Source organism: Microcaecilia unicolor, chromosome 5, assembly GCF_901765095.1.
Source record: "Microcaecilia unicolor chromosome 5, aMicUni1.1, whole genome shotgun sequence".
NCBI lineage: Eukaryota > Metazoa > Chordata > Amphibia > Gymnophiona > Siphonopidae > Microcaecilia > Microcaecilia unicolor.
The window spans coordinates 19,147,956-19,172,974 of record NC_044035.1 but is presented as its reverse complement, the minus strand read 5'-3'; the positions used below and the strand labels follow the sequence as shown (position 1 = coordinate 19,172,974).

Genomic DNA, 25,019 nt, shown 5'->3' with positions numbered 1-25,019 from the left:
TGCTTCTGCCCAAAGACTCCAGCAGCTCTCGTCTCCAACGATGGCCAACGTTTCGAATCTCTGCTTCAGGGATTTGAGGAGCTTCTTCAATTAAACTCAGCATAACTCGCTGCTGTCTGTTTAATTGAAGAAGTTCAGCAAATCCCTGAAGCAGAGATTCGAAACGTTGGCCATCGTTGGAGACGAGAGCTGCTGGAGTCTTTGGGAAGAAGCATGCGAAGTTCTAAGATAAGTGCTCTTAAATTTTTGAGAAAATATTTAAGTGATATATATATAATTTCATTGAAGATTGATTGAAAATTTTTTAATCACAGGAGGGTTTTTTTCAGCCTGTGATTATATCGAAGCCATCTATGGACTGAATTGAGTAGGTCTTGGTTCACTGAGGCTTTTTCCTCCTTGTGACCATTTCTTGCTTATTTCTGAGTGATTCTAAGAGTGTGGTGTGTTTACACTTTATGACATGTTGAAATTATAGAATCATCCCGATGGTACGTTACTAAATCAGGACTTTTGGACGCTGTCATTTAGTCATATCGGAACTGGACTTTTGGGCACCAAAATAGCAACATCTGTACTGAGGTTCTCTCTGTACTCCCTCCCTCCAGTCCAGGTGCTGGACCAGCAGATGCGGGCGGTGGTCCTCATGCTTCTCGGAGCAGAAGGGAATTCATAGCTATCCCGGGCGGTGCCTGTGAGAGAGGATGGAACAGTCCTCATATGGGGTAGTGCAGCCTCATAGGCACCACCTGAGGTAGCTATGATCTCCATTCTGCTCCAAGACCATGAGGACCACCTGCAGTCATTGTAGAGTAAGGACTTATAGACATCACTATTTGAGCGCCCAAAAGTCACACACATGTAGGTTACTGTAGCATTCTATAATGGAATTTGAGTGCCCAGATCAGGAGGTGTAGCCAGACCTGTTATTTTGAGTGGGCCCTGAGTTAACCCGGGTGGGTTCCTCCCACCCCCACCCCTAACCATACATACAGTTTTTTTTTGTTAAACTTTCCCTCTGCCCCTGCTATCATCATGCTTCTCCTCCCCCCACCCCCACCCCCGCTCAGCATCTGCTCTTCTTTACTCCCTCCCCGCCCGGCATCCGTTCCGCTCTTCCCCTCCCGGCTGGCATCCGTTCCTTTCTCCCCCCCTCCCCCAGCATCCATTCTTCTCTTTCCTTCCCCCCTCCAGCATCTGCTCCTCTCTCCCTCCCCGGTCTACCTCCAAGCCGTCACCGGAAGCGATTCCAGTAATCGGCCTGCGCCAGGCCTGCCCTCTACCGCGTCCCCACCAGTGAAGAAACAGAAAATTATGTCATTGAGGGCGGGACGCGGTAGAGGGAAGCCTGCAAGGCTGGCGCAGGTTGATTACACGAATCGCTGCCGGCGATAGCTCAAAGGTAGATGAGGGCGGGGTGGGGAATTTAGAGAGAGACGGGCAGCTGCCATGAGGGCAAGAGAGAGAGGTGTGAGGCACCACCAATGAGGTGCTTTGGGGACCACTAGACTGGGTGGGCCAGTGCCCACCCGTAGCTACGTCACTGGCCCAGATGCCATTATAGAATAGGTGCTCCTCGTATGGCATCAGGCGTCTAAAAAGAGGGGCAAACTCACAGAGTTGCCATCTCTGTGCTGAACATAGCTTCGTAACTAGGCCTCTGCATCTGTTAACTCCGTAGGGAAATGCATGACGCTAAAAGCCAATACAAACCCATCAGGACTGCGGATTCTTCTAGATCTGCTGTAGAGAACTGATTATTTTATTTCCAGTATACTCATTTCTCCCACAGGTCTTTGTGTTAAATACACCACAGGACACAATTATAATTCACTGCAGGAAACAGTTACCATTGAACGGCATTAATCACCTCCTTCCACCGTCACAAAGCCATAGTAAGGACTCAGAACCAAAGTTGTCAGATCACGTCAAATGAAAAGCGGTATAACTCCAGCGCCATGAATGTCTAATTATTTCCTTTCACAGTGAGCCCTCATCATTTTACATTCAGACGGAATATATTTGCAGACAGGTGGTCCTAACAGAAAAGGTTCAAATACTTTCTGAAAAGCCTGAACGTTGAGAAATAATTTATTACCACGGATTAGAAATAAAATCTTAGTCACCAGGTGCTCCTTCCTGAGGCTCATGGGGATTTTAAGTACAGGAATGTTCCCTGCTTGTTTGCCAAACCCTACTGAGTTTGGAGCAGTCGCCTACTGCATAAAGCAGCAAGTGAGCTTCAGTGGGAAAAGCAGGATTTGAACCCGGGCTTCCATAGTTCATCACTTGCTGCAACTATGGAAGCCCGGGTTCAAATCCTGCTTTTCCCACTGAAGCTCCTTGTGACCTTGGGCAAGTCACTTCACACTCCACTGTCTCAAGTACAAAGCATGTACTCTTACCATTAACTTACATTAATAGCAAATACATCCCATTGTATAACATGAGGCCCACAGCAAATAATGCAGGGGAGCACACGTTAGCAAATCTAACCCTTAGCTGGCACAGGTAGCCTAGTGGTTAGAGTGGTGGACTTTGGTCCTGGGGAACTGGATTCGATTCTCACTGCAGGCACAGGCAGCTCCTTGTGACTCTGGGCAAGTCACTTAACCCTCCATTGCCCCAGGTACAAATAAGTACCTAAGCTGCACTGAGCCTGCCATGAGTGGGAAAGTGCGGGGTATAAAAAAATACTTATTATAATGCACCTTGAGACATGAATCGCTTGTTTACTCTTTCCAAAAATACTAGGACTAGGGGGCACAAAAAGAAGCTACAAAGTAGTAAATTTAAAACAAATGGGAGAAAATATTTCCTCACTCAACGAGTAATTAAACTCTGGAATTTGTTGCCAGAGAATGTGGTAAAAGCAGTTAGCTTAGCAGGGTTTAAAAAAGGTTTGTATAATTTCCTAAAAGAAAAGTCTATAAACCAATATTAAGATGAACTTGGGAAAATCCACTGCTTATTTCTAGGAGCATAAAATTTGCTTTACTGCTCTGGGATCTTACCAGGTACCTGGATTGGTCACTGTTGAAAACAGGATACTGGGCTTGATGGACTTTCAGTCTGTGACAGTATGGCAATTCTTATGTTTTTATGTACCATTGAAAAGGTGTGAGCTAAATTCTAATATTTTGTGAGGAGGTCCAAGACAGGACTCCTATTAATCTCAGGAAAAGTCCCAAGGGGACGGGATCAGGTTTCCAGGGGCATAGTGCTGTCCATCATATGAAAGAGGGGCCCTTGAAACTAAGTCCTGGCTCCTGGCTGCCTAGAGGGGAAGGACAAATATCAGGAGGTGGAAGGGACAGAGCCCATGAAGTGGAAGTTAACAAGCCTTCGGACCGAGGAAGGCAGAAATGGAGGTGAAAGGAACCAGCTCCAGTGGACTTGAAGTAGTTGGGACCCATATTCGCAGACGATACCATTGAGCTAAGTTTTTTAATCCTTCCCTTTATTTTACTTTGGTTTGAAAGTCTTTGTAGTAGCATTTGGAGATTATTTATGGCAGCCGTGGGTGGGCCAGTGTGAAAAAAGCAAAAACTGAAAGGGAGGTGGCTGCCCCGCCCTGGCAGAGGCAGAGAAAAGCCAGGGCTGCATTTCCTTTTAGGACTGCAATATTATTTGTGCTACCGCAAAGGACCTTCGATGATATTTTGTTAAGAGGAACTTGGGTGCAAAGAGAGAAAAAACAGAGTCTGAAGGGTTTTTGAAAAGGAAAGTACAGGGATTCTTGGAAAGGGGAAGGGAGACTGGAAAGAGATACAGAACTCCAAGCACAATTCTGCAATATGGAGCTTAAAAGCTTTGAAGGGAGTACTGCAGGGGGAACAAACCCTCTGAGGACCAAGCTGTGCTTGCCACTATACTTGTGCTTAGAATTTTATTTACAGCGGGAACTCCATATGAAACTCTAGGGGAGGGAAGGGGAGTATAAAATTCTCCAGGAGAGCTTTACCATACATCCTAATAACCAATTTGTTTTGTTGCAAGCAACCGTTGACTTGCAGGGAGCCTGCTGGGAAGAGAGGAGCTGGAGGTGAGAATCTGACTAAAGGACAAACTCACTGCCAAAAGCAGACTTACCCATGACAGTGTGACAAAGCAAAGTTCCTGGGTCATTTTGAATCATGCAAGATTTTTAGCTGCAGGAAAAACACAGCTCCGGAGAGGGCCATTTTCTTCAGGAAGTTTTTTTAATCTAAAGCTAAGCCTGAATGATGTAGGACAGGTGTTCTCAACCCATTCCTTGGGACACACCCAGCCAAGTCAGGTTTTCAGGATACCCACAGTGAAATATGGATGCAGGGCATGCAAAAGTATCTCATGCATATTCCTTGTGGATATCTTGAAAACCAGACTGGTTTACTGTGTGCCAAGGACTGGATTGAGAACCCCTGATTTAGGAAAATTAAATTCAGTAGTTTAGGTCCAAAAATGAATCAGAGTAATAAAGAGGAGTGAGGTGTAGCCACAGGTGGGCCTGGGTAGGCAGGAGCCCACCCAGCAGTGACATACATAGCCAGTGTACCTGGCAGAGATCCCCATGCTCTGCTCTCTGGAGCCCCCCATGTTCTCTGGAGCCCACTTTCAGCCAGGGGCATAGCCAGACTTCAGGGGGAGGGGGTCCAGAGCCCGAGGTAAGGGGGCACATTTTAGCCCCTCCTGGCGCCGCCCCCCCCCCCCCCCCCGCCATTTTTTACCCCCGCCGCCGCCACCACCACCAACTTTGACCCCCCCCCCAGCGTCAACCCTTTTGAACCCCCCTTCCCGCCGCCACAACCCTCCCCCGCCGCCGCTGTCACCATCAGGTACCTTTGCTGGCTGCAGACCCCAACCCCCACCAGTCGAAGTCCTCTTCTCCAGCGCGGCTACATTGCTGGCTGATCTGCAAGGGCGTCGGACTCACAGAAACAGAACGAAGCCTTGCGCCGGAAGAAGAGGACCTCGCTGGCTGATCTGCAAGGCTTCGTTCTGTTTCTGTGAGTCTGACGTCCTGCATGTTGTACGTGCAGGGCGTCAGACTCACAGAAACAGAATGAAGCCTTGCAGATCAGTAACGTGGCCGCGCTGGAGAAGAGGACCTCAGCTGGCGGGGGTTGGGGTCCCCCATCAGCAAAGGTACCCGACGGCGGCAACAGGTTGAAGGTGGGAGGGGGGTCATCGGCAGGGGGAGCCAGGGCCAAATCTACGGGGGCCCCAAGTAGCAACGCCACTGCTTTCAGCACCTGACGCTGATGGACCCTCATGCGTGCTTAATTCTTGCACATGAATACACTGGGGACCCTTTTACTAAGGTGCTCCCAAAATGGCCTGCGCTGGTGTAGGCGTGTGTTTTGGACGCACGCTGGTCCATTTCTTGAGCGCGCCTGGGAAAAAGGGATTTCTTAAATTGTGCCGGAAAATGGACCCTGCGGCAAAACGAAAACCAGCGCACGTCCATTTTTGGCCTGAGACCTTAATGCCACCCGTTGACTTAGCGGTAAGGTCTCACACGCTAACCGGGCACTGTCCAGCACATGCTAACTGCCGATTACCGCCGCGTAAGCACCCCACAGTAGAAAATAGAAAATATTTTCTACCGTGTGTGTTAGGCGTACGCCAAAAATGGAATTACCGCCCAGGGTATGCGGTAGCCGGACGGTAGTGCCAATTTGATGCGTGTTGGATGCACAGAAGCGCCTACACACCTTAGTAAAAGGGGTCCTAAATAACGCAAGTCCCATTATTTTTATTTTTTGTTACATTTGTACCCCGCGCTTTCCCACTCATGGCAGGCTCAATGCGGCATACATGGGGCACTGGAGGGTTAAGTGACTTGCCCAGAGTCATAGTTAGTCAATAGGCCCCACTTTGAATGAAAGCCCATTAACTCCTTAATACAGAACATAGAAACATGACGGCAGATATAGGCCATATGACCCATCCACTCTGCCCATCCTCTGTATCCCCTAATTCTTCCTGTTCCTAAGCGATCCCACATGCTTATCCCATGCCTTTTAAATTCTGGAACAGTCCTCGACTCCACCACCTCCACCAGGAGGCCATTCCACGCCTCCATCACCCTTTCTGTGAAATAATACTTCCTTAGGTTACTCCTAAGCCTATTCCCATTATGACATCACAATATGAGCTCTGGTTACCAGAGACTGAAACACACTAAGGGGGGAAAGTAAGCCAAGAATAGGACAATTGAACCATTGTGACATCACTGATGAGGTTGGCTCTTAGGCATTGGTGGAATGAGGCATTATGACATCACAATCTCAGCTCTGGTTACCAGAGACTGAAACACACTAAGGGGGGAAAGTAAGGCAATAATAGGACAATTGAGCCATTGTGACATCACTGATGAGGTTGGCTCTTAGGCATTGGTGGAATGAGGCATTATGACATCACAATCTCAGCTCTGGTTACCAGAGACTGAAACACACTAAGGGGGGAAAGTAAGGCAATAATAGGACAATTGAGCCATTGTGACATCACTGATGAGGTTGGCTCTTAGGCATTGGTGGAATGAGGCATTATGACATCACAATCTCAGCTCTGGTTACCAGAGACTGAAACACACTAAGGGGGGAAAGTAAGGCAATAATAGGACAATTGAGCCATTGTGACATCACTGATGAGGTTGGCTCTTAGGCATTGGTGGAATAGAAACATGACGGCAGATAAAGGCCATATGACCCATCCAGTCTGCCCATCCTCTGTAACCCCCAATTCTACGTTTTCCTAAGCGATCCCACATGCTTATCCCATGCCTTTTTAAATTCTGGAACAGTCCTCGACTCCACCACCTCCACCGGGAGGCCATTCCACGCCTCCACCACCCTTTCTGTGAAATAATACTTCCTTAGGTTACTCCTAAGCCTATTCCCATTATGACATCACAATATGAGCTCTGGTTACCAGAGACTGAAACTCTTCACACTAAGGGGGGAAAGTAAGCCAAGAATAGGACAATTGAGCCATTGTGACATCACTGATGAGGTTGGCTCTTAGGCATTGGTGGAATAGAAACATGACTGCAGATAAAGGCCATATGACCCATCCAGTCTGCCCATCCTCTGTAACCCCTAATTCTTCCTGTTCCTAAGCGATCCCACATGCTTATCCCATGCCTTTTTAAATTCTGGAACAGTCCTCGACTCCACAAACTCCACCGGGAGGCCATTCCATGCCTCCACCACCCTTTCTGTGAAATAATACTTCCTTAGGTTACTCCTAAACCTATTCCTTCTTAACTTCATCATATGCCCCCTCATTCCAGAGCTCTCCTTCATTTGAAAAAGGCTCTCTTCCTGTACATAAATGCCCTTGAGATATTTAAACGTTTCTATCATGTCTCCTCTCTCCCTCCTCTCTTCCAGCATATACATGTTGAGGTTCATAAGCCTGTCCCTATAATTTTTGCAGTCAAGGCCGTTAACTAGTTTCGTAGCCGCCCTCCATCCTGTTTATATCTTTCCGTAGGTGCGGTCTCCAGAACTGCACGCAGTACTCCAAATGGGACATGTTAGTAAATCAAGCCCCTAGTTTTAAAGAAATGTGCGTATCTCCAGTCGCCGCAGTTTCTCCTAGAGAGAGCACATTGATAAGGGACCCTTTAAATAATTGATCGGTCTGTGTGCCATGTCACCATTTCAGAATGCTTACATCCTTCAAAGGAATCAATTTCTTCGTGGTCTGGTAGGAGGGAGTGATGGTGGCTGGGTAATAGTAATCAACGTCGACATCTTGATCCTTGTAATCGGATTTATAGGCAATCTGAAACAGAAAAGAGATTCTCCAGTTTATTTATTTACTTACTTTTTATATTACCACCCAGGGGCGTAGCCAGACTTTGGCAGGAGGGGTGTCCAGAGCCCGAGGTGAGGGGGCACATTTTAGCCCCCCCCCCCCGGCGCCGCTAACCCCCCCAACATTGCTGCCGCTACCGCCACCACCACCACCACCACCACTACCAACAACAACTTTGATCCCCCCTGCTGACGACCCTCTCGACCCCCCTCCACCTGCCAACCCTCCCCCGCCGTCGCCATCACCTACCTTTGCTGGCAGAGGACCTCGGCTGGCGGGGGTCCCCCGCCAGCAAAGGCAGGGTTGGCGGCAGGAGGGGGGTTGAGAGGGTCGTCGGCAGGGGGGTCCAGGGTCAAATCTATGGGGGCCCAGGCCCCACATAGCTACACCCCTGTTACCACCGCTATCCAATAACCACCAAAGCAGTTTACATCGAAGTAACTAGATCACATTCAGAAAATACATTGTACACCCTCATATAATGTGATGCAATATAACGCAGCATCACTTATAATGCCATTAAGGGTTGGATCCAGGTTATTTTTATTATAGTACGTTAACTATGGACCTCATATAATGTGGGTTCGTTTATAACATCATCAAATGTCTTGGACTCCAATGCCCATGTAATAAAGGAGTCTACAGTGTACATACAGACTCAATAAAAACTGTAACAAAAACAATTAAAACTAACTAAAAATTAACATTTCTCAACCCAACTAAAAAAAATCCCGCTGTTTCCTCAGAATAAAATCCATCACTCAACTGTCCATCCTACAAAAATGTCTTCAAGTTCTTCCTAAAGATTGAACAATTTGCCTCAGATCTAATATCCAAAGGGAGGGAATCTGCAGTGGCGTTCCTAGGGGGGCTGAGACCCGGGGCGGATCGCCGATGCGCCCCGCCACCCGGGTGCTGCGCCCCCCCCCGGAACAGCGCAACGCCCCCGTCCCGGCGAAACAACCCCCGATCCCTCAGAGAAAGAACCCCCCCCCCCCGGGTGCCCGCCGCGCGCCTGCCGGCTCTTCGTTTTCATGTTCCCTCTGCCCCAGAACAGGAAGTAACCTGTTCCGGGGCAGAGGGAGCAGGGAGCCAACGGAGCCGACAGGTGCGCAGCTGCTGTCTGCATCCTCCAGCAGCGTGCACCCGCCCTGCCCTTGCTATGCCACTGTGTTTAGCTTACCACAAATTTCTGGAGATACGCATTGCTGTTGGTTTGAAAACGAGGCAGTCATGCCTGCATATATGTAATAGTGGCTTTAACAAGCAAATGACCCACAGAAACTGGAGCCCACCATATTCGATGAGTATCACCGTGCCATATGTAAACGTCTAACAATTACACAATACCCGAAGAAACAGAACACAATGAGACAGATTCTCCTTTCCTTCACGGTAAAAGAGATTATGAAATGGTGACAAGGCCGGGAAGCTGACTTAGAACATGCAAATTGTCCCTACTGACGTTTAATTCCTTTTTTCCTAATTACGAATTAATTAGATGTACCTGCCAGTTATATGTAACTCCCTTGTCCTTAAATGACATGACAGATTCTCATTGGCCCCTGAGCTTTCTAGCCTTCTACCAGGGAGATGCCTATTGTCAGGTATGCTGTATTCAATGCCTGACTTCTAAAGAATCACACAACCACTGACGGTTACAGAGAGGAGTAACATGAACACAGAGCTGCCGAGAGGGGGGGACAGGGGGGACAAAAGTCCCCTGGCCCGGGCCTCCGGGGGGGGGCCTGGCGCCGCCGCAGTCCGGCCCACCCGCCCTCCGTCGCTCCTCTCACTCCCGGAACTAACCTTAAGCGCCTCCGTCCTTTCACCTTCACAGCAAGCAGCAGCAGAGCAGGCCACTCCTTCCTTCCGTGTCCCGCCCTCGCCTGACCTAACGTCCGCGAGGGCAGAGCACAGAAGGAAGGAGACGTCTGCCCTGCTGCTGCTTGCTGCGAAGGTGAAAGGACGGAGGCGCTTAAGGTTAGTTCAGAGGGCCCGGCAGCGGCAGGAGGGGGAGCCCGGTGACCTCGGGTGGGGGGGGCGACCTTGGGTGGGCTGGGGGGCCCGGGGGCGGCCTTGTCCCGGCCCCAGCTCTCGGCGGTCCTGCATGAACAGCGTGAATGAGAAACCTGGTTTAATGGTGCTGGTAAATGTGGAAAGAAGAGTTACAGGCCAAATAAGAATGGGTGTTACACCCAGGGGCCTTAGGCTTCTGTCTGTACAAGGTATACAGGTAAAAACTGGTATTTTATTTATTTATTTATTTGTTGCATTTGTATCCCACATTTTCCCACCTATTTGCAGGCTCAATGTGGCTTACATTGTTCCGTAATGGCAATCGCCAGTTCCGGATTAAGAAATACATAGTGGCATTGTAGTAAAAGTTCGTACAAGGCAAAGTAAATTAAGCAGTCAAGTGTTAAAGATTTTTTACCGGGGTAAGAAATCAAGTGGTATTGCGTTAAAAGTTCAGTAATTGGACAGTGTAGGTGAAGTAGTCAAGTACTGAAAGTTCATTTTGTCTATTTCAAGCATTGGTTTCCTTGTCTGCACATATTCAACAGACTGCTAAAACCTGTCGTTTCTTTCTCCATAATATCACCAAAATTTGCCCTTTCCTTTCTGAGCACACTACCAGAACCCTCATCCACGCTCTTACCACCTCTTGCTTAGACTATTGCAACTTGCTTCTCACAGGTCTCCCACTTAGCCATCTCTCTCCTCTTCAATCTGTTCAAAATTCTGCTGCACGACTAATATTCCGCCAGTGTCGTTATGCTCATATTAGCCCTTTCCTCAAGTCACTTCACTGGCTTCCTATCCGTTTCCGCATACAGTTCAAACTCCTCTTATTGACCTATAAGTGCATTCACTCTGCAGCTCCTCAGTACCTCTCCACTCTCATCTCTCCCTACATTCCTCCCCGGGAACTCCGTTCACTGGGTAAATCTCTCTTATCTGCACCCTTCTCCTCCACTACTAACTCCAGACTCCGTTCCTTTTATCTTACTGCACCATACGCCTGGAATAGACTTCCTGAGCCGGTACGTCAAGCTCCATCTCTGACCGTCTTCAAATCACCTTTTTGATGCTGCTTTTAACTCCTAACCCTTGTTCACTTGTTCAGAACCCTTATTTTATCATCCTCACTTTAATATTCCCTTATCTCTTGTTTGTCCTGTTTGTCTGTCCTAATTAGATTGTAAGCTCTGTGGAGCAGGGACTGTCTCTTCATGTTCAAGTGTACAGCGCCGCGTACGTCTAGTAGTGCTATAAAAATGATAAGTAGTAGTAGTACTAGTTGTCTGATAATTAGTGTGGCTCAATTGCGGTATGCCTTTTTGAACAGGTTTAGTAATTTTCGGAAGTTTGTTAGGTCATGTGTTGATTTTATGGCATTTGGTAGTGCATTCCATAAGTTCCGGGTATAGGGCTTATACTATTTAACTCATCGTTCAGGTATAACGTGGACAGAGCTGATAGGTCCAAATTGCAAATAGTTATACTCACGTCACTTGCCAAGCTTCCAACCTTCATGGCGTGTAAAGTGCGTCTGTCCAGCCCTGTGCCTTCATAGTGACCTTTCATTTGGCTGTGATAATTCTCTTTGTACTTCAGCTGCGCACAAAAATAAGATCTCCTAAGCACATTTTTCTTAAACTCTCAGAGGGGTAGTTAAATGAACTCTTATCCTCAAACTTATAAAGTAATGGGGCAGTTATCCAAGAAGGAACGGATCCTACCCAACGAATCCAGTTTACCAGAGCCCACACACAGATTTTCAGCTACGGTATATGTATGGGGCCACTGGAAATCCATTCTGCTCACCTTGGCACTATCCAGGTAGTGTCAGAGTGGTACAGGCAGGGCTTTTCTTGTGGGGGTACTGAGCACCGGCACCTTTTCCATTGTCCGCTAAAATTGACCCCATGGACCCCAAGTTTTAATGAAAGAGCTCAGGCTCTACACACCAAATCTGCCTTGTCATAGGTTCTGTGACTGGTTGCAGGGGGCCTGGCTATTGTGGGGTGGGTCCCCTCAGTGATCAACCCACCCTTGAAGGGTGGCCTAGCATTTGAGTATCGGCACCTTTTTTTGCTAGAAAAGATGCACTGGGTACAGGGATGGTATTTCGGGTTACCTGATCAGTAACGATATTCAGTCCACACTAACCAGGTAACTACTGGTGTTTGGAACTCCATGCTCACATTTATGGAATGCCCCTGCCCTTAGCCACACCCCCTTTCAGTTGCACATTAGGGGATTTAGGCAAGCGGGGTTATAAATTAGCACCCAGGAAGATGCCTGTTCAACTAATTAATAATGCCAATTAACTGCAATAATTAACATCGATTCCTTAGCGTCCCTCCGGACCGGCCCAGGATTGGACTGATGCGTACACAACCCATCAGTCCAAACCTGGGCCGGTCCGGAAGGACTAAAGGAAAGGAAATTAGCAGGTAAAGTCTAATTTCTCCTTTATTGCAATTAATTGGCTCACAAGCCAATTAACTTGCATGCGCATCTTTGATTGGCACTCAAATCTGGGCACCATATATAGAATCTGGGGATTGGTGTGGAAGTGCATGAGCGCATTAAGGTGTTGTCCGCAGGACAACACAGAAAGGGTCCAAAACACAAAGCAAAATACCAAAGGCCTTCAAAAACGGGACAAGTCCTTTTATTCCAAAGTGTAGATCAATCTTGTACATCGATGACCTGACATGGGCCATGTTTCTGTGCACAGCGTCAGGGGTTGTTAGATATCAAAAGTCCAATATGCATCTGCCCAGCTACACCACACTACGATATTTGGAGCAGTGTTGGGACAAGGTTCCTATCTTTTGTCTCCTGCTGTGATGCTGGGCAGGTGCATATTGAACTTTGATAGCTAACGACCCGCCTGACGCAGGCGCTGTGTGCTGAAACACAGCCCGTGTTGGGTCATTGATAAGTACATAAGTATTGCCATACTGGGAAAGACCAAAGGTTCATCAAGCCCAGCATCCTGTTTCCAACAGTGGCCAATCCAGGTCACAAATACCCAGCAAGATCCCAAAAAGTACAAAACATTTTACACTGCTTAGCCCAGAAATAGTGGATTTTCCCCAAGTACATTTAATAACGGTCTATGGACTTTTCCTTTAGGAAGCTGTCCAAACCTTTTTTAAACTCCGCTAAGCTAACCGCCTTTACCACATTCTCTGGCAACGAATTCCAGAGTTTGACTACACGTTGAGTGAAGAAACATTTTCTCCGATTCGTTTTAAATTTACTACATTGTAGCTTCATCGCACGCCCCCTTAGTCCTAGATGTACAAGATTGATCTACGCTGTCCCGTTTTTGAAGGCCGTTGGTACTTTTTTTGTGTTTTGGAGCATAAGTGCCCACAAAGGTGGAGGAACGCGGAACACCACGAGCGTAGCAGCAGGAAATGAGTAGCATACCCAACAAGACACTTCCACAAAGAACACCAGCACCAAAACATATGTCCAAAATATTCGTCTTTATTCTAAAAGGGACTGACAAATATTTTGGACATACGTTTTGGTCCTGGTGTTCTTTGTGTTGTTGGTTACACTACTCCTCTTTTCTTGGCACATAAGTGCATCATGGGCATTCCACACAGCAACACCCGGAACTTATAGAATAATAATAAGCTGTGCGCCCACTTACACTGATTGCCAACATTAGGAAATGTGCACTGTATGAAGTTGAACAGGAGACCATCTACACTCCTGCCAGTGGGAGGTGCTGTTTCACTATCACATTTTCAATAATGAGGCACAGGCAAGCTCTGCAGGATTTCAGGCAACCTGCCTGTCACTAGCAATTGAACACACAATATCGAAGCACCGCCCCCTACTGACAGCATTTGATTCCATACAGCCGTACTAGAACCCTCAGATCTGCCCAACAAAATCAGCTTATAATCTCTAGTTTTCGAGCACACCAGACACAGTGGCGTAGCAGGGGGGGGCTGCCACCTGGGGCGGGGTGGTTCGCCATTGCACCCCCCCCCCCCCGGGTGCAGCACGATGGACACCCCCCCCCCCCCGACCAGCTCCCGCACCCTACCTTTAAAAAGAATATGAGAGGCCTGCACGTAAAAGAAATGTGGACTGTCGGGCCTTCTCTCGCTCTGTCTGTTCCGCCCTTGCGGAAATAGGAAGTTGCGTCAGCGGAGGGCGGGACAGATAGAGCGAGGGAAGACCCGACGGTCCACATTTCTTTTACGTGCAGGGCAGGCGTGAGGCGCTGCGCCTCGCCGCCCGATATTCTTTTTAAAGGTAGGGTGCGGGAGCTGGTCGGGGGGGTGTCGATTCGCTGAGGGGGGGGAGCTGGCAGGGAGCACCCCCCCCTGAGCTGACACCCGGGGTGGACCGCCCCTCCCGCCCCCCCCCCCCCCTTGCTACGCCACTGACCAGACACTCAATTTTTTTCTGTTCAAGGACTTCGCTCTTCCAGGTTCCCTGAGATTACAAACTTCACTATCTAAGTTCAATGCTGATCGTAAAACATACTTATTTACTGACGCTTTCCTTTAGTATCACAGGGTGGACTCTGATCTTTGCAGAGCATCACCCTCCCTCTTTGTGTCATCCCACCTGCTATCCTATCATTATTGAAGTTCTACCCCCCTTCCCCCCTCAATTCCCATCTTGTTATATCACTTTTAGAACCTAGTCCACTGCAGTGCCCCCTAGGGTGCCCACTTGGTGTCCTGGTATGTCAGGGGGACCAGTGCACTACAAATGCTGGCTCCTTCCAAGACCAAATGACTTGGATTTGGTCGTTTTTGAGATGGGCGTCCTCAGTTTCCATTATCGCCGAAAACCGGGGATGACCATCTCTAAGGACAACCATCTCAACATTTAGGTCGACCATCTCTAAGGTCGACCTAAATGTTGAGATTTGGGCGTCCCCAACCGTATTATCGAAATGAAAGATGGAAGCCCGTCTTGTTTCAATAATACGGGTTTCCCCGCCCCTTCACGGAGCCATCCTGCGAGGACGGCCCCAGGAAAACTTGGGCGCCCCGTTCGATTATGCCCCTCCCACGTCTCTCTCAGCAGCAAGCTGTATTAAGCAGTCACAGAATTTTATGCCCCTCCTACTTACATCACTAGTGTATTTAGAAATCTTGCTGACATTCTTGAACTGGGGGGTCTCGCAGTAGTTGATACTGTGGCCTTTACTGTGCTCCAGGTCTTTCTTGTACTCCACCTTTAAAAAAAAAAACCCAAAAAACCAATAAACACGTCCACTTGATGAGAGAGATAAAGTTCTAATTTGTTTCCTAGAGAAGTTCTCAACATTGTTTCATGTAGCCACGGGTTTTGTTGACCCAGTGGCATAGGAAGGGGGGGGCGGTGGGGCGGTCCGCCCCGGGTGCACGCCGCTGGGGGGGTGCCGGCTCCACTGGTTCACTGCTCTCTCTGCCCCGGAACAGGTTACTTCCTGTTCCTGGGCAGAGAGAGCAGGGAACCAGCGGAGCCGACGCAGCTCCCAGCAACGTGCAGTCGGGGCGGATCGGCCCTCCCGCCCGTCACTCGCCGCTCTCCGCTGTAAGTATGCGCTCCGGGGGGGGGGAGGAATGTGCACGCTCCACAGGGGGTGCCGTGCTGCGCCCGGGGGGGGTGCACAGCGGCGACCCGCCCCGGGTGTCAGCTGCCCTCGCTACGGCACTGTGTTGACCCATGGGCTTCTCAAATTGCAAAGACTGCCTGATGGTACAACCACCTCTGAAAGTCTATTAGTATAACAAAATGGCGGCTTTGGTGCAGTTTTTACACCAATGGAATCTGAAGACCCACAAAAGGGAAGTAAAGGGCTTCTGGATTGAGCTCAAGCCTTTTTCGGTTATAGCTCAAAAGCAAGTTACTTTCAGGTACAGTAGGCATTTCTCTGTCTCTGGAGACCTTTCATTCTAAATCTGTATCTGAGACAATGGAGGTCTAAGTGGCAGGGGCGTACGCAGACCTGCCATTTTGGGTGGGCCCAGAGTTAACCTGGGTGGCCCCTTCCCACCCCCACCCCGTACATACATTCAATATACTGTTTTTTTTTAATGACACGACGTCTGCCCGTTTCTGTCTGAAACCCCTCCACCAGTCCTACCTCAGAGAGCCAATGCCTGTCGCAATTCCTATAGGCAATCTGCGCCGGCTCTGCAGGCTTCTCTACCACTTTCCCGCCAAAGAAACAAAAAGTGACATCATTGAGCGCAGGACATGCTTACTGGGTGGGCCTGAGGCAAGACTGCGTGGGCCTGTGCCCACCCAGGCCCACCCCTAGCTACGCCACTGCTAAGTGACTTGCCCAAGATCACAGTGAGCTGCAGTGGGATTTGAACCCCAGATTCACTGGTTCCCAGCCCTGCTGCTCTAACCACTAGGCTACTGCTTCACAAAACAAGTAGGTTGTGTACATCCTAGCTTCTCCCACACTGCCCTGCCAACGTGTTCGGAGAGAGAGAAAAGTTAAACCGTTTTCAATGACTTTCAATGTATGTGTTCTCTACAGAGAATGTCAACTAATGTCCCAACTCTGGTGGTGATTTCAGTGATGTTTGACACCTCCTTGGGGAACTGGAGACCAGCAAATAGCTCATTTCTCTGAACAACCTCTAAAAGGAAATGAGGTTTGGTCAATACCAAAAAGTAATTTAAGATTTGCCGTACTTCTATAAGACAGATATGTTAATCAAGGCTGCATGAGGCTATGTTCCCAGGAAGCTCCATCTCTGGCCGTCTTCAAATCTAAGCTAAAAGCCCACCTTTTTCATGCTGCTTTTAACTCCTAACCCTTATTCACTTGTTCAGAACCCTTATTTTATCATCCTCACTTTAATATTCCCTTATCTCTTGTTTGTCCTGTTTGTCCTAATTAGATTGTAAGCTCTGTTGAGCGGGGACTGTCTCTTCATGTTCAAGTGTACAGCGCTGCGTACGTCTAGTAGCGCTAGAGAAATGATAAGTAGTAGTAGTAGTAGTCTGGGATTCCAGAATCTTGCTACTGTTTGGGATTCTGCACGGAATCTTGCTACTCTTTGTCCTTATACCTTATTTGTCCTGTTTTTCTGTCTTGATTAGATTGTAAGCCTGTCGAGCAGGGACTATCTCTTCATGTTCAAGTGTACAGCGCTGCGTACATCTAGTAGCGCTTTAGAAATGATAAGTAGTAGCAGTAGTAGAAATCTAAACCAGGAAACAGCAGGGCAACATTCAAAAGGGCACATACATTAAGGAGAGTTAACAGAGCCCTGGACAGCAGCTTGCTGCTAAATCACCAGAAGCTTGGAAAGAAGGTAGTCTAGAAAGATCCTTGGGATGGGATTCTGAGAAGTGGCTGGGCCAGAACTTCACACTGCTCGAATACAGGTGGTTCTGTTAGTTAAATGCTAATGAAAGCAGCTTCGGACACAACTCTGGTTGGAGCCTCCGAGGAAAGCTGCAGCGGGAAATCGCCTAGATATGCAGTAAGAAACCCAGACAAGGTTTGGGTGAAGGCCTGACCCAGTTATAAGGCCCTGAGAGGATTAATTTCATGTTTTAACTTAGTGAGGTCCATGGGTTTCATTTGAATTAAGTTTTCTTGTCTGAAAAGCATATTGGTACTGTTAGTAGGAGAGGGGCAGCCTGCTCCTAACTATTCCTATTAACGGCAGGGAAGTAGTGTTTGGTTGGCGTAAAAGTGGCACAGCCTCTTTGAGCTTCCAGAAAAGTGGATTAGAACGTGAATACATAAAGACTTCACTGTTGAGGAGGAGGTCGGAGACCCATAGAGTGGAAGAAACCAGCACCTGACTACGATGCCTAGCGCCATATCGAAATGGGCGGACAGGAAGCGTCAAGCTCTGTAGCCCATTCCCGGTGCACTCAAACATCCCATTCCCTCATGATATATACAGAGTCCTCACCTCACTGAAGAGTTTGTTAACATCCTGAGCTTGCTTAATGGCGAGATTATCTTGCGTCGTTAAAGAATGGTACTGAGCTGCACCCTTCATCCTTGAAAAGTCCTTCTTGTATTTTATCTGAGAGGCAAAAACGATAAAAATGTGTAAAGAATGATGCAATCTTGCTTTCAAAAGGACGCAAATGCCGTTTACATAGCAAAGAGCGACCTGCTCCTCCCAACCCCAAACTGATATTTGTCCACCTCTCCTGCCATGTCCCACTGGTCAATGATATTTTCTGAGCCTCGCACATTCAGCCAGGAATCTTTGGCCCATTTATTATTTTAAAAAAGCCTGAATGCTTTATTCTGTCCTCATTAATAAATACAACTGAATTTGGTAAGAGCAAATAGGTCATTTGGGTTCCTGCTAGATAACTATGGCCTGAATCGGACACTGTTGGAAAGAGGACACTGAGCTTGATTTGACAGTCGGTCTGACCCAGTGTGGTAATTTCTCAAGTTCTTATCCGAAGCCTCATTTACTATCAGGCCACAGTGGAAGATTAACCGGTTAAACAAGTGGGTTATGAACCAGGGTTGAAACCCTGCTTGTTTTTAACGTAAGTACGTAAGTAATGCCACACTGGGAAAAGACCAAAGGTCCATCGAGCCCAGCATCCTGTCCACGACAGCAACCAATCCAGGCCAAGGGCACCTGGCGAGCTTCCCAAACGTACAAACATTCTATACAATCAAGCCATTGTGACATCACTAATGAGGTTGGCTCTTATTGGTGGAATGAGCCACTATGACATCACAATAGGTTAAATCACTGCTCTATGTAATAAAAGTGAGCCAAGTAGAGGACATAAGTACATAAGTAATGCCACACTGGGAAAAGACCAAGGGTCCATCGAGCCCAGCATCTTGTCCACAACAGCGGCCAATCCAGGCCAAGGGCACCTGGCGAGCTTCCCAAACGTACAAACATTCTATACATGTTATTCCTGGAATTGTGGATTTTCCCCACGTCCATTTAGTAGTGGTTTATGGACTTGTCCTTTAGGAAACCGTCTAACCCCTTTTTAAACTCTGCTAAGCTAACCGCCTTCACCACGTTCTCCGGCAACGAATTCCAGAGTTTAATTATGCGTTGGGTGAAGAAACATTTTCTCCGATTTGTTTTAAATTTACTACACTGTAGTTTCATCGCATGCCCCCTAGACCTAGTATTTTTAGAAAGCGTGAACAGACGCTTCACATCCACCTGTTCCACTCCACTCATTATTTTATATACTCTATCATGTCTCCCCTCAGCTGTTGCTATATTGGGATAGACCAAAGATTCATCAAGCCCAGTATCCTGTTTCTAACAGTGGCCAATCCAGGTGATAAGTAACTGGCAAGATCCCAGAACAGCAAAACAGATTTTATGCCTTTCCAAATCCAAGTGCAAGGCAAGTTACAAGTTCAAGAACACAAGTTAATTTCCCTGTCCAAGAGGACATAAGTACATAAGTATTGCCACATTGGGACAGATCAAAGGACCATCAAGCCCAACATCCTGTTTCCAACAGTGGCCAATCCAGGTCACAAATACCACTAACCTAACCGCCTTTACCACATTCTCTGGCAACGAATTCCAGAGTTTAATTACACGTTGAATGAAGAAAAAATTTTCTCCAATTCATTTTAAATTTACTACTTTGTAGATTCATCACATGCCCCCTAGTCCTAGTATTTTTGGAAAGAGTAAGCAAATGATTCACATCCACCCATTCCACTCCACTCATTATTTTATAGACCTCTATCATATCTCCCCTCAGCCGTTGTACAACCTGTGTTGTACGTTGGAAGGTGAAGTGACTTGCCGAAGGTTGGTCGGTGGCAGAAGCAGGATATGAGTCCCAGCTCTTCTGGTTCTCATCCTGCTGCTCCAACACCTGGCTACTCCTCGGGCAGGTCACTTCTCCCTTCATTGCCTCAGGTGTAAGCTTATAAGGCCAGGGAACTTCACGTACCTGAATATAATTCACCTTAAGCACAGATTTTAAAAAGGAAAGTTAGACATTTTATAAAATCCAAATCTAACAAATCTAAAATGTTGGGTTTTTTTTTGCTTTGTCCTACACCTTCTCTAACCCCACTTTATTAATAACTTTTAATGCCATGACCACGCCTTATCTTCTTCCCTTGGGTTCTGACAAGAGGCAATACTTACATCACTTGCAAGCTCATTGGCTTTTTTGGCAATCTGGTAGGCTGGTGTTATCATAGCAGGGAAACTTCCTTTCCCTCGAACTTGTTCGTAGTCTTCTTCTGAATAATCCTACAGAAAAGAAATCTGAATATGGCATCATCCAAATTAGACAGTCATGGTTTTGGCAAAATAAATGATTCGTAAAGGTGACATCCTACACATTTGAAGCTTATAAGGGACAAGGGCGAAGCCAGACACCCAATTTTGGGTGGGCCTGGGCCCAAGATGGGTGGGCAGAAGAACTCCGCCCTGTCCCACAAGAGATTTGGTCTTCCTCTCTCTTGCCTGCATGCATGCCATGTGGAGGGGAATAATCGAACGGGGCGCCCAAGTTTTCCTGAGGGCGTCTTCGCAGGACGTCCCCGTGAAGGGGCAGGGAAACCCATATTATCGAAACAAGATGGGCGTCCATCTTTCGTTTCGATAATACGGTTGGGGATGCCCAAATCTCAACATTTAGGTCGATCTTACAGATGGTTGACATAAATGTTGAGATGGTCGACCTTAGAGATGGTAGTCCCCGGTTTTCGGCGATAATGGAAACCGAGGATGCCCATCTCAAAAATGACCAAATCCAAGTCATTTGGTCATGGGAGGAGCCAGCATTCGTAGTGCACTGGTCCCCTTGACATGCCAGGACACCAACCGGGCACCCTAGGGGGCACTGCAGTGGACTAACTGATGCACTAACTGAACGGAAAAAGCCCTTCCCTAACCGATCCCTTAGCGATTCAGAAAGGAACGGGCATGCATGAAGGAAATCGCATGCAAATGAGCTGCTCACTGTTAGCTCATTTGCACACGAATTCCTTCCTAAGGAGGGGAGGCCAGTGCAGAGCAGCCAAGGGATGGGATTTGATATACCGCCTTTCTGCGGTTACAATCAAAGTGGTTTACATATTATATTTCTTTTGTACCTGGGGCAACGGAGCATTAGGTGACTTGCCCAGAGTCACAAGGAGCTGGAATGGGAATCAAACCCAGTTCCCCTGATTCTCAGGCCACTGCACTAACCATTAGAGCTGCTGTTCTGTTCTCGTGAAGTGGGACCAGGGCCGCTGAGAGGGGGGGGAAGGGGAGACAAAATTCCTCGGGCCCGGGCCTCCAAGGGGGGCCCGGCGCCTTAGTCCCTGATCTCACCTGGCCTCAGCCCCACCCCTGCCCCGAGGTCATCGTCATCGTTGACGCCCTCCGGGCTGCCGCACCACAGTTCCCACTCGCCCCCTTCCGTCCACCACCGGGCGGGGTCCCTGCATTGAAATCATCACAGCGCCTCACCTGTCACCTCTGTAACTGAAAGCGCAGCAGCGGCAGATCGGATTCGCCTCCCTTCGGGCCTTCCCTCCCTGTGTCCTGCCTTCGTCTGGGCGAGGTGACAGGTAAGGCACTGTGATGATTTCAATGCAGAGGGCCCGGCCCGGTAGTGGACGGAGGGGGGGCGGGTGGGGACTGCGGCGTGGCAGCCCGGGGGGTGGCGACGACAACGACGACCTCGGGAGCGGGGCCAGGCCCAGCCCAGTCTCTCAGCGGCCCTGAGTGGGACATCGGTTATTATTCCACTGTACAACAAAATAGAGGCATTCACTGCATGCCCCATGAACGGGGACCCATTGTGTGTCAGTTCTACAGTAAAAAAAAAGTCCCTGCATTTCAGAGTCTACACACAGCAAGGTTTTCCCTTTGATCTCTTATCCCAGACTCCCATGCCCTTGATTTATGCATCCAGTGGCTATGTCTGTCCTTCAGAAATTTCACCAGGAGTCGGATTACTCATCTTGGCTTCCAGGAGCAAAGATGTCCTTTCGAGGTGTACAGGCTGTAATTTTCCATGCAGCACTAAAGAGCTTCGGACAAAGCTTACATTCCTCCCTAGGTTATGCGTAGTATTAACGAGCAGCCACACAATCCAGAGTAGATTTCTTCTACGCTCGGATACACGTACCTGGTAATACATATTTCCATTTTCATCTGCAAAAGTCACATGAGCTCCGGACGCACGGCTGGCCTTCCCTTTAATTTCTCGTTCGTATTTCTGATGGTATCTCACCTAATTGTAAATTAAATGTAGAAAACAACAGAGTACCTTATTGTGGCGTGGAGGGTCGCTGGGGTGGGGGTCTTCGTTCTATTTGCATTTGATTTGATGGAATTGTACCCCAGTGATGCGCATTCTTTACTAGCCCTACCTCTATATCCCAGGGGCGTAGCCAGACCTTTCATTTTGGGTGGGCCCAGAATTTGGATGGGTGGGCCTTCCAAAATCCCCCCCCCCTCCATTGTCCTGCATCTTTCTCCCTCTCCTCCACTCCCAGATCCTGCATTCCCCACTCCCCGAGGCCCAGCATCTCTCCCCTCTCTGAAACTACCCTCATACCTCAGTACTTTCCACAACAGGAAAGTACATCCACTGCCTGGCCAGCCCCGCAGGCTTCCCTCTGCCGCGTCCTGCCAGGTAGGAAGTGAGGGCAGGGCAAAAGAAAGCATCTGAATGTGACAGAGACATACATCGCGGCTGCTGCTGAGAAAGGTGCTGAGGTAGAACAGAGAAGGCAGGTGCTGTGGAGCTGCAAGCGGAAAGTAAATGCCAGATCCGGGGGGGGGGGGCAGGAGAGGGAGAGAGGGGAGTGAGGCAGCCACTGCTGAACTATTTTGGATACCAGACAAGGTGGGCCTGAGCCAAGAATGGGTGGGCATGTGCCCACCCAGGCCCACCCATAGCTAAGCCACTGCCATATCCAGTCCAAGTATGTATTCAACATGGAATTCACACACACCCCCTTCTAGCACTTTCCCCCAGATTAACTATAGCGACCCTAGAGATCTGCACCGAAATCTAGGCATATTCTGTAGTAATTGGCTTAACAAGCTAATCAGCGTTGATAACAGCACTTAACAAGCAATAACAAGCACTAATTGGCAATAATAAGAATTTACACGCACAACTCGCTAAGCGTTTTTCTGTAATGAACTGCACTAAATTCTAAAGTGTATAGTTCAAAAAAGGCATGGCTATGGGCGGGGGAAACGGGTGTTCCAAAATTTACGTACGCGGTTATAGAATACGGCCCACTGCGCATAAATCTACGCGCAGGCATTTAGGCCGCCTTTTTGTGGGCCTAAATGGGAGGGCGTTGTTTTAAGTGCTAGGATTTCTGCCTAAGTGTATTCTATATACTGCGCTTAAATCTAGGCACTGCTTATAGAATACGCACAGGTGGAAATCTTTACCGCGTGTTTTTTTTTTAGGTTCTTTATACAGAATCTGGCACTTTACGGGTTAAGTCTACCCTTACATAAATAAGTGGCAGCAAAGCGACTTTTCCGCTAGCGCTATTCCGTGAGGGTGCATGTCAGTGGCGTTAAAAAATTCTATAAATGTACCGAAAAATCGGCGCTCATTATTCTATGAAGGGCACTCTTTATAGAACAACATTGAGCGCCAGATTCCACGCTCAGCTTTGGGCACAAGGAATTGCGCCAACTGAAACCTGGTGTAAATCCTGCCGCACATCTTTTGTGAACGCCCAAAACCTGACCGTGCCCCTCCAGTGACCACGCCTCCTTTTGAATTGCGCACGATCCATTTTAGGAGCAAATTGTTACAGAATGGTGCATAGGCAGATTGGTGCCCAAATCGCATAATCAGTACACCAATTAAGTGCTTGTTAACTGAAATAATTAAATCAGTGGAGCCCAATAACTAATTATTTTGGCTGCCAATCTGGGATCCGCACCGTTTATAGAATGGGGAAAAATATTGCAATAATGCAAGGGGGCATTCACATGGGTGGAACATGAGATGGGCTTGGGCGGGGCTGGCATTTATTTATTTTATTTATTAGAAATTTATTTACCGCCTTTTAGAAGGAATTCACTCAAGGCGGTGTACAGTAAGAATAAATCAAACAGGAGCAATAGACAATTACAGCAGTAATGCAAAGTATGGCATAATATACTACTCGCAATGTCAACACAATACGTAATAGAACCCTTTAATAGTCAGCGTAGGGTATTTGTGTACAACATTTGTATCCCACATTTTCCCACCTATTTGCAGGCTCAATGTGGCTTACATATTTCCGTAATGGTGATTACCAGTTCCGGAAAAAAGACATACATAGTTAAGGTAGAGGAGATAGAATGGAGTAGGTATTCAGGAAGGAAAGTTCATCTTATAATAAAAAACGGGATAACTTAGTTTGAAACAATCATGAATATTAAACTTCAAAATTAGTATGTGCGATAGGAAATAAAGAATTAGATATTGTGAAAGTCCAGTGTACATCTTGTTAATTGACAATTAGGGTGTGTTATTATTTATTTATTTATGTATTTATTGTATTTGTACCCCACATTGTCCCACCTTTGTGCAGGCTCAATGTGGCTTACAGCAGTGGCGTAGCCACAGGTGGGCCTGGGTGGGCCGGGGCCCACCCACTTAGGCCTCAGGCCCATCCAGCAGTAGCACATGGTAATGAAAACGCTGCTCTCCACAATACTGGCACCTTCGCATGCTCAGTTTTCAGCGAATGCCTGCTGCAGACGACCAAGGTGGAGACTGGAGAGAAGCATTTTCCCACCAGCTGAGATATTTCTTTGATGTGGGGGTGGGGGAGAGAACATTTGGTGCCCGCCCACTTCTTGCCTAGGCCCACCCAAAATCTGCTGTCTGGCTACGGCCCTGGCTTACAGAGTATAGATATGATAACGTTGTTACATGATTTAAAAACAGTCGATCATAAGCAGAGGTGAAAGAGGATTTAGATGGAAGGTGTTAGGTAAGGTCGTGTGAGAGGCGGTTTTTTGGTGTACTTGGGTGGTTTAAGGAATGATTTGTTTAATTGAGGGTGACTTTTGTAGGCTTTGTTGAAGAGATGTGTTTTCAAAGCTTTGCGAAAGCTGGTTAGATTGGTTATGGTTTTCAGGGCCATGGGTAGTGCGTTCCAAGACTGTGTGCTTTTGGACGCAAAGGTAGTAGCTTAAGCCTGTTCGTATTTCATTCCTTTACAGCTGGGGAAGTTCAGATTGAGGAATTTGCGGGCCGAT

The 25,019-nt window shown here is 47.8% G+C and overlaps 1 protein-coding gene across 1 annotated transcript in view; it reads right to left on the bottom strand.

Moving 5' to 3' along the window:
* The window catches only part of NRAP (nebulin related anchoring protein), a 130,785-nt gene that overhangs the window by 80,407 nt on the left and 25,359 nt on the right, over nt 1-25,019 (bottom strand). Inside the window, exons 9-14 of the mRNA XM_030202711.1 lie at nt 21,916-22,020; nt 19,935-20,042; nt 17,733-17,849; nt 14,933-15,037; nt 11,320-11,427; nt 7,663-7,773 (exon numbers count right to left, since the gene is read on the bottom strand). Of these exons, the coding sequence (XP_030058571.1) occupies nt 7,663-7,773; nt 11,320-11,427; nt 14,933-15,037; nt 17,733-17,849; nt 19,935-20,042; nt 21,916-22,020 (654 nt within the window). The remainder of the gene's footprint in view (nt 1-7,662; nt 7,774-11,319; nt 11,428-14,932; nt 15,038-17,732; nt 17,850-19,934; nt 20,043-21,915; nt 22,021-25,019) is intronic.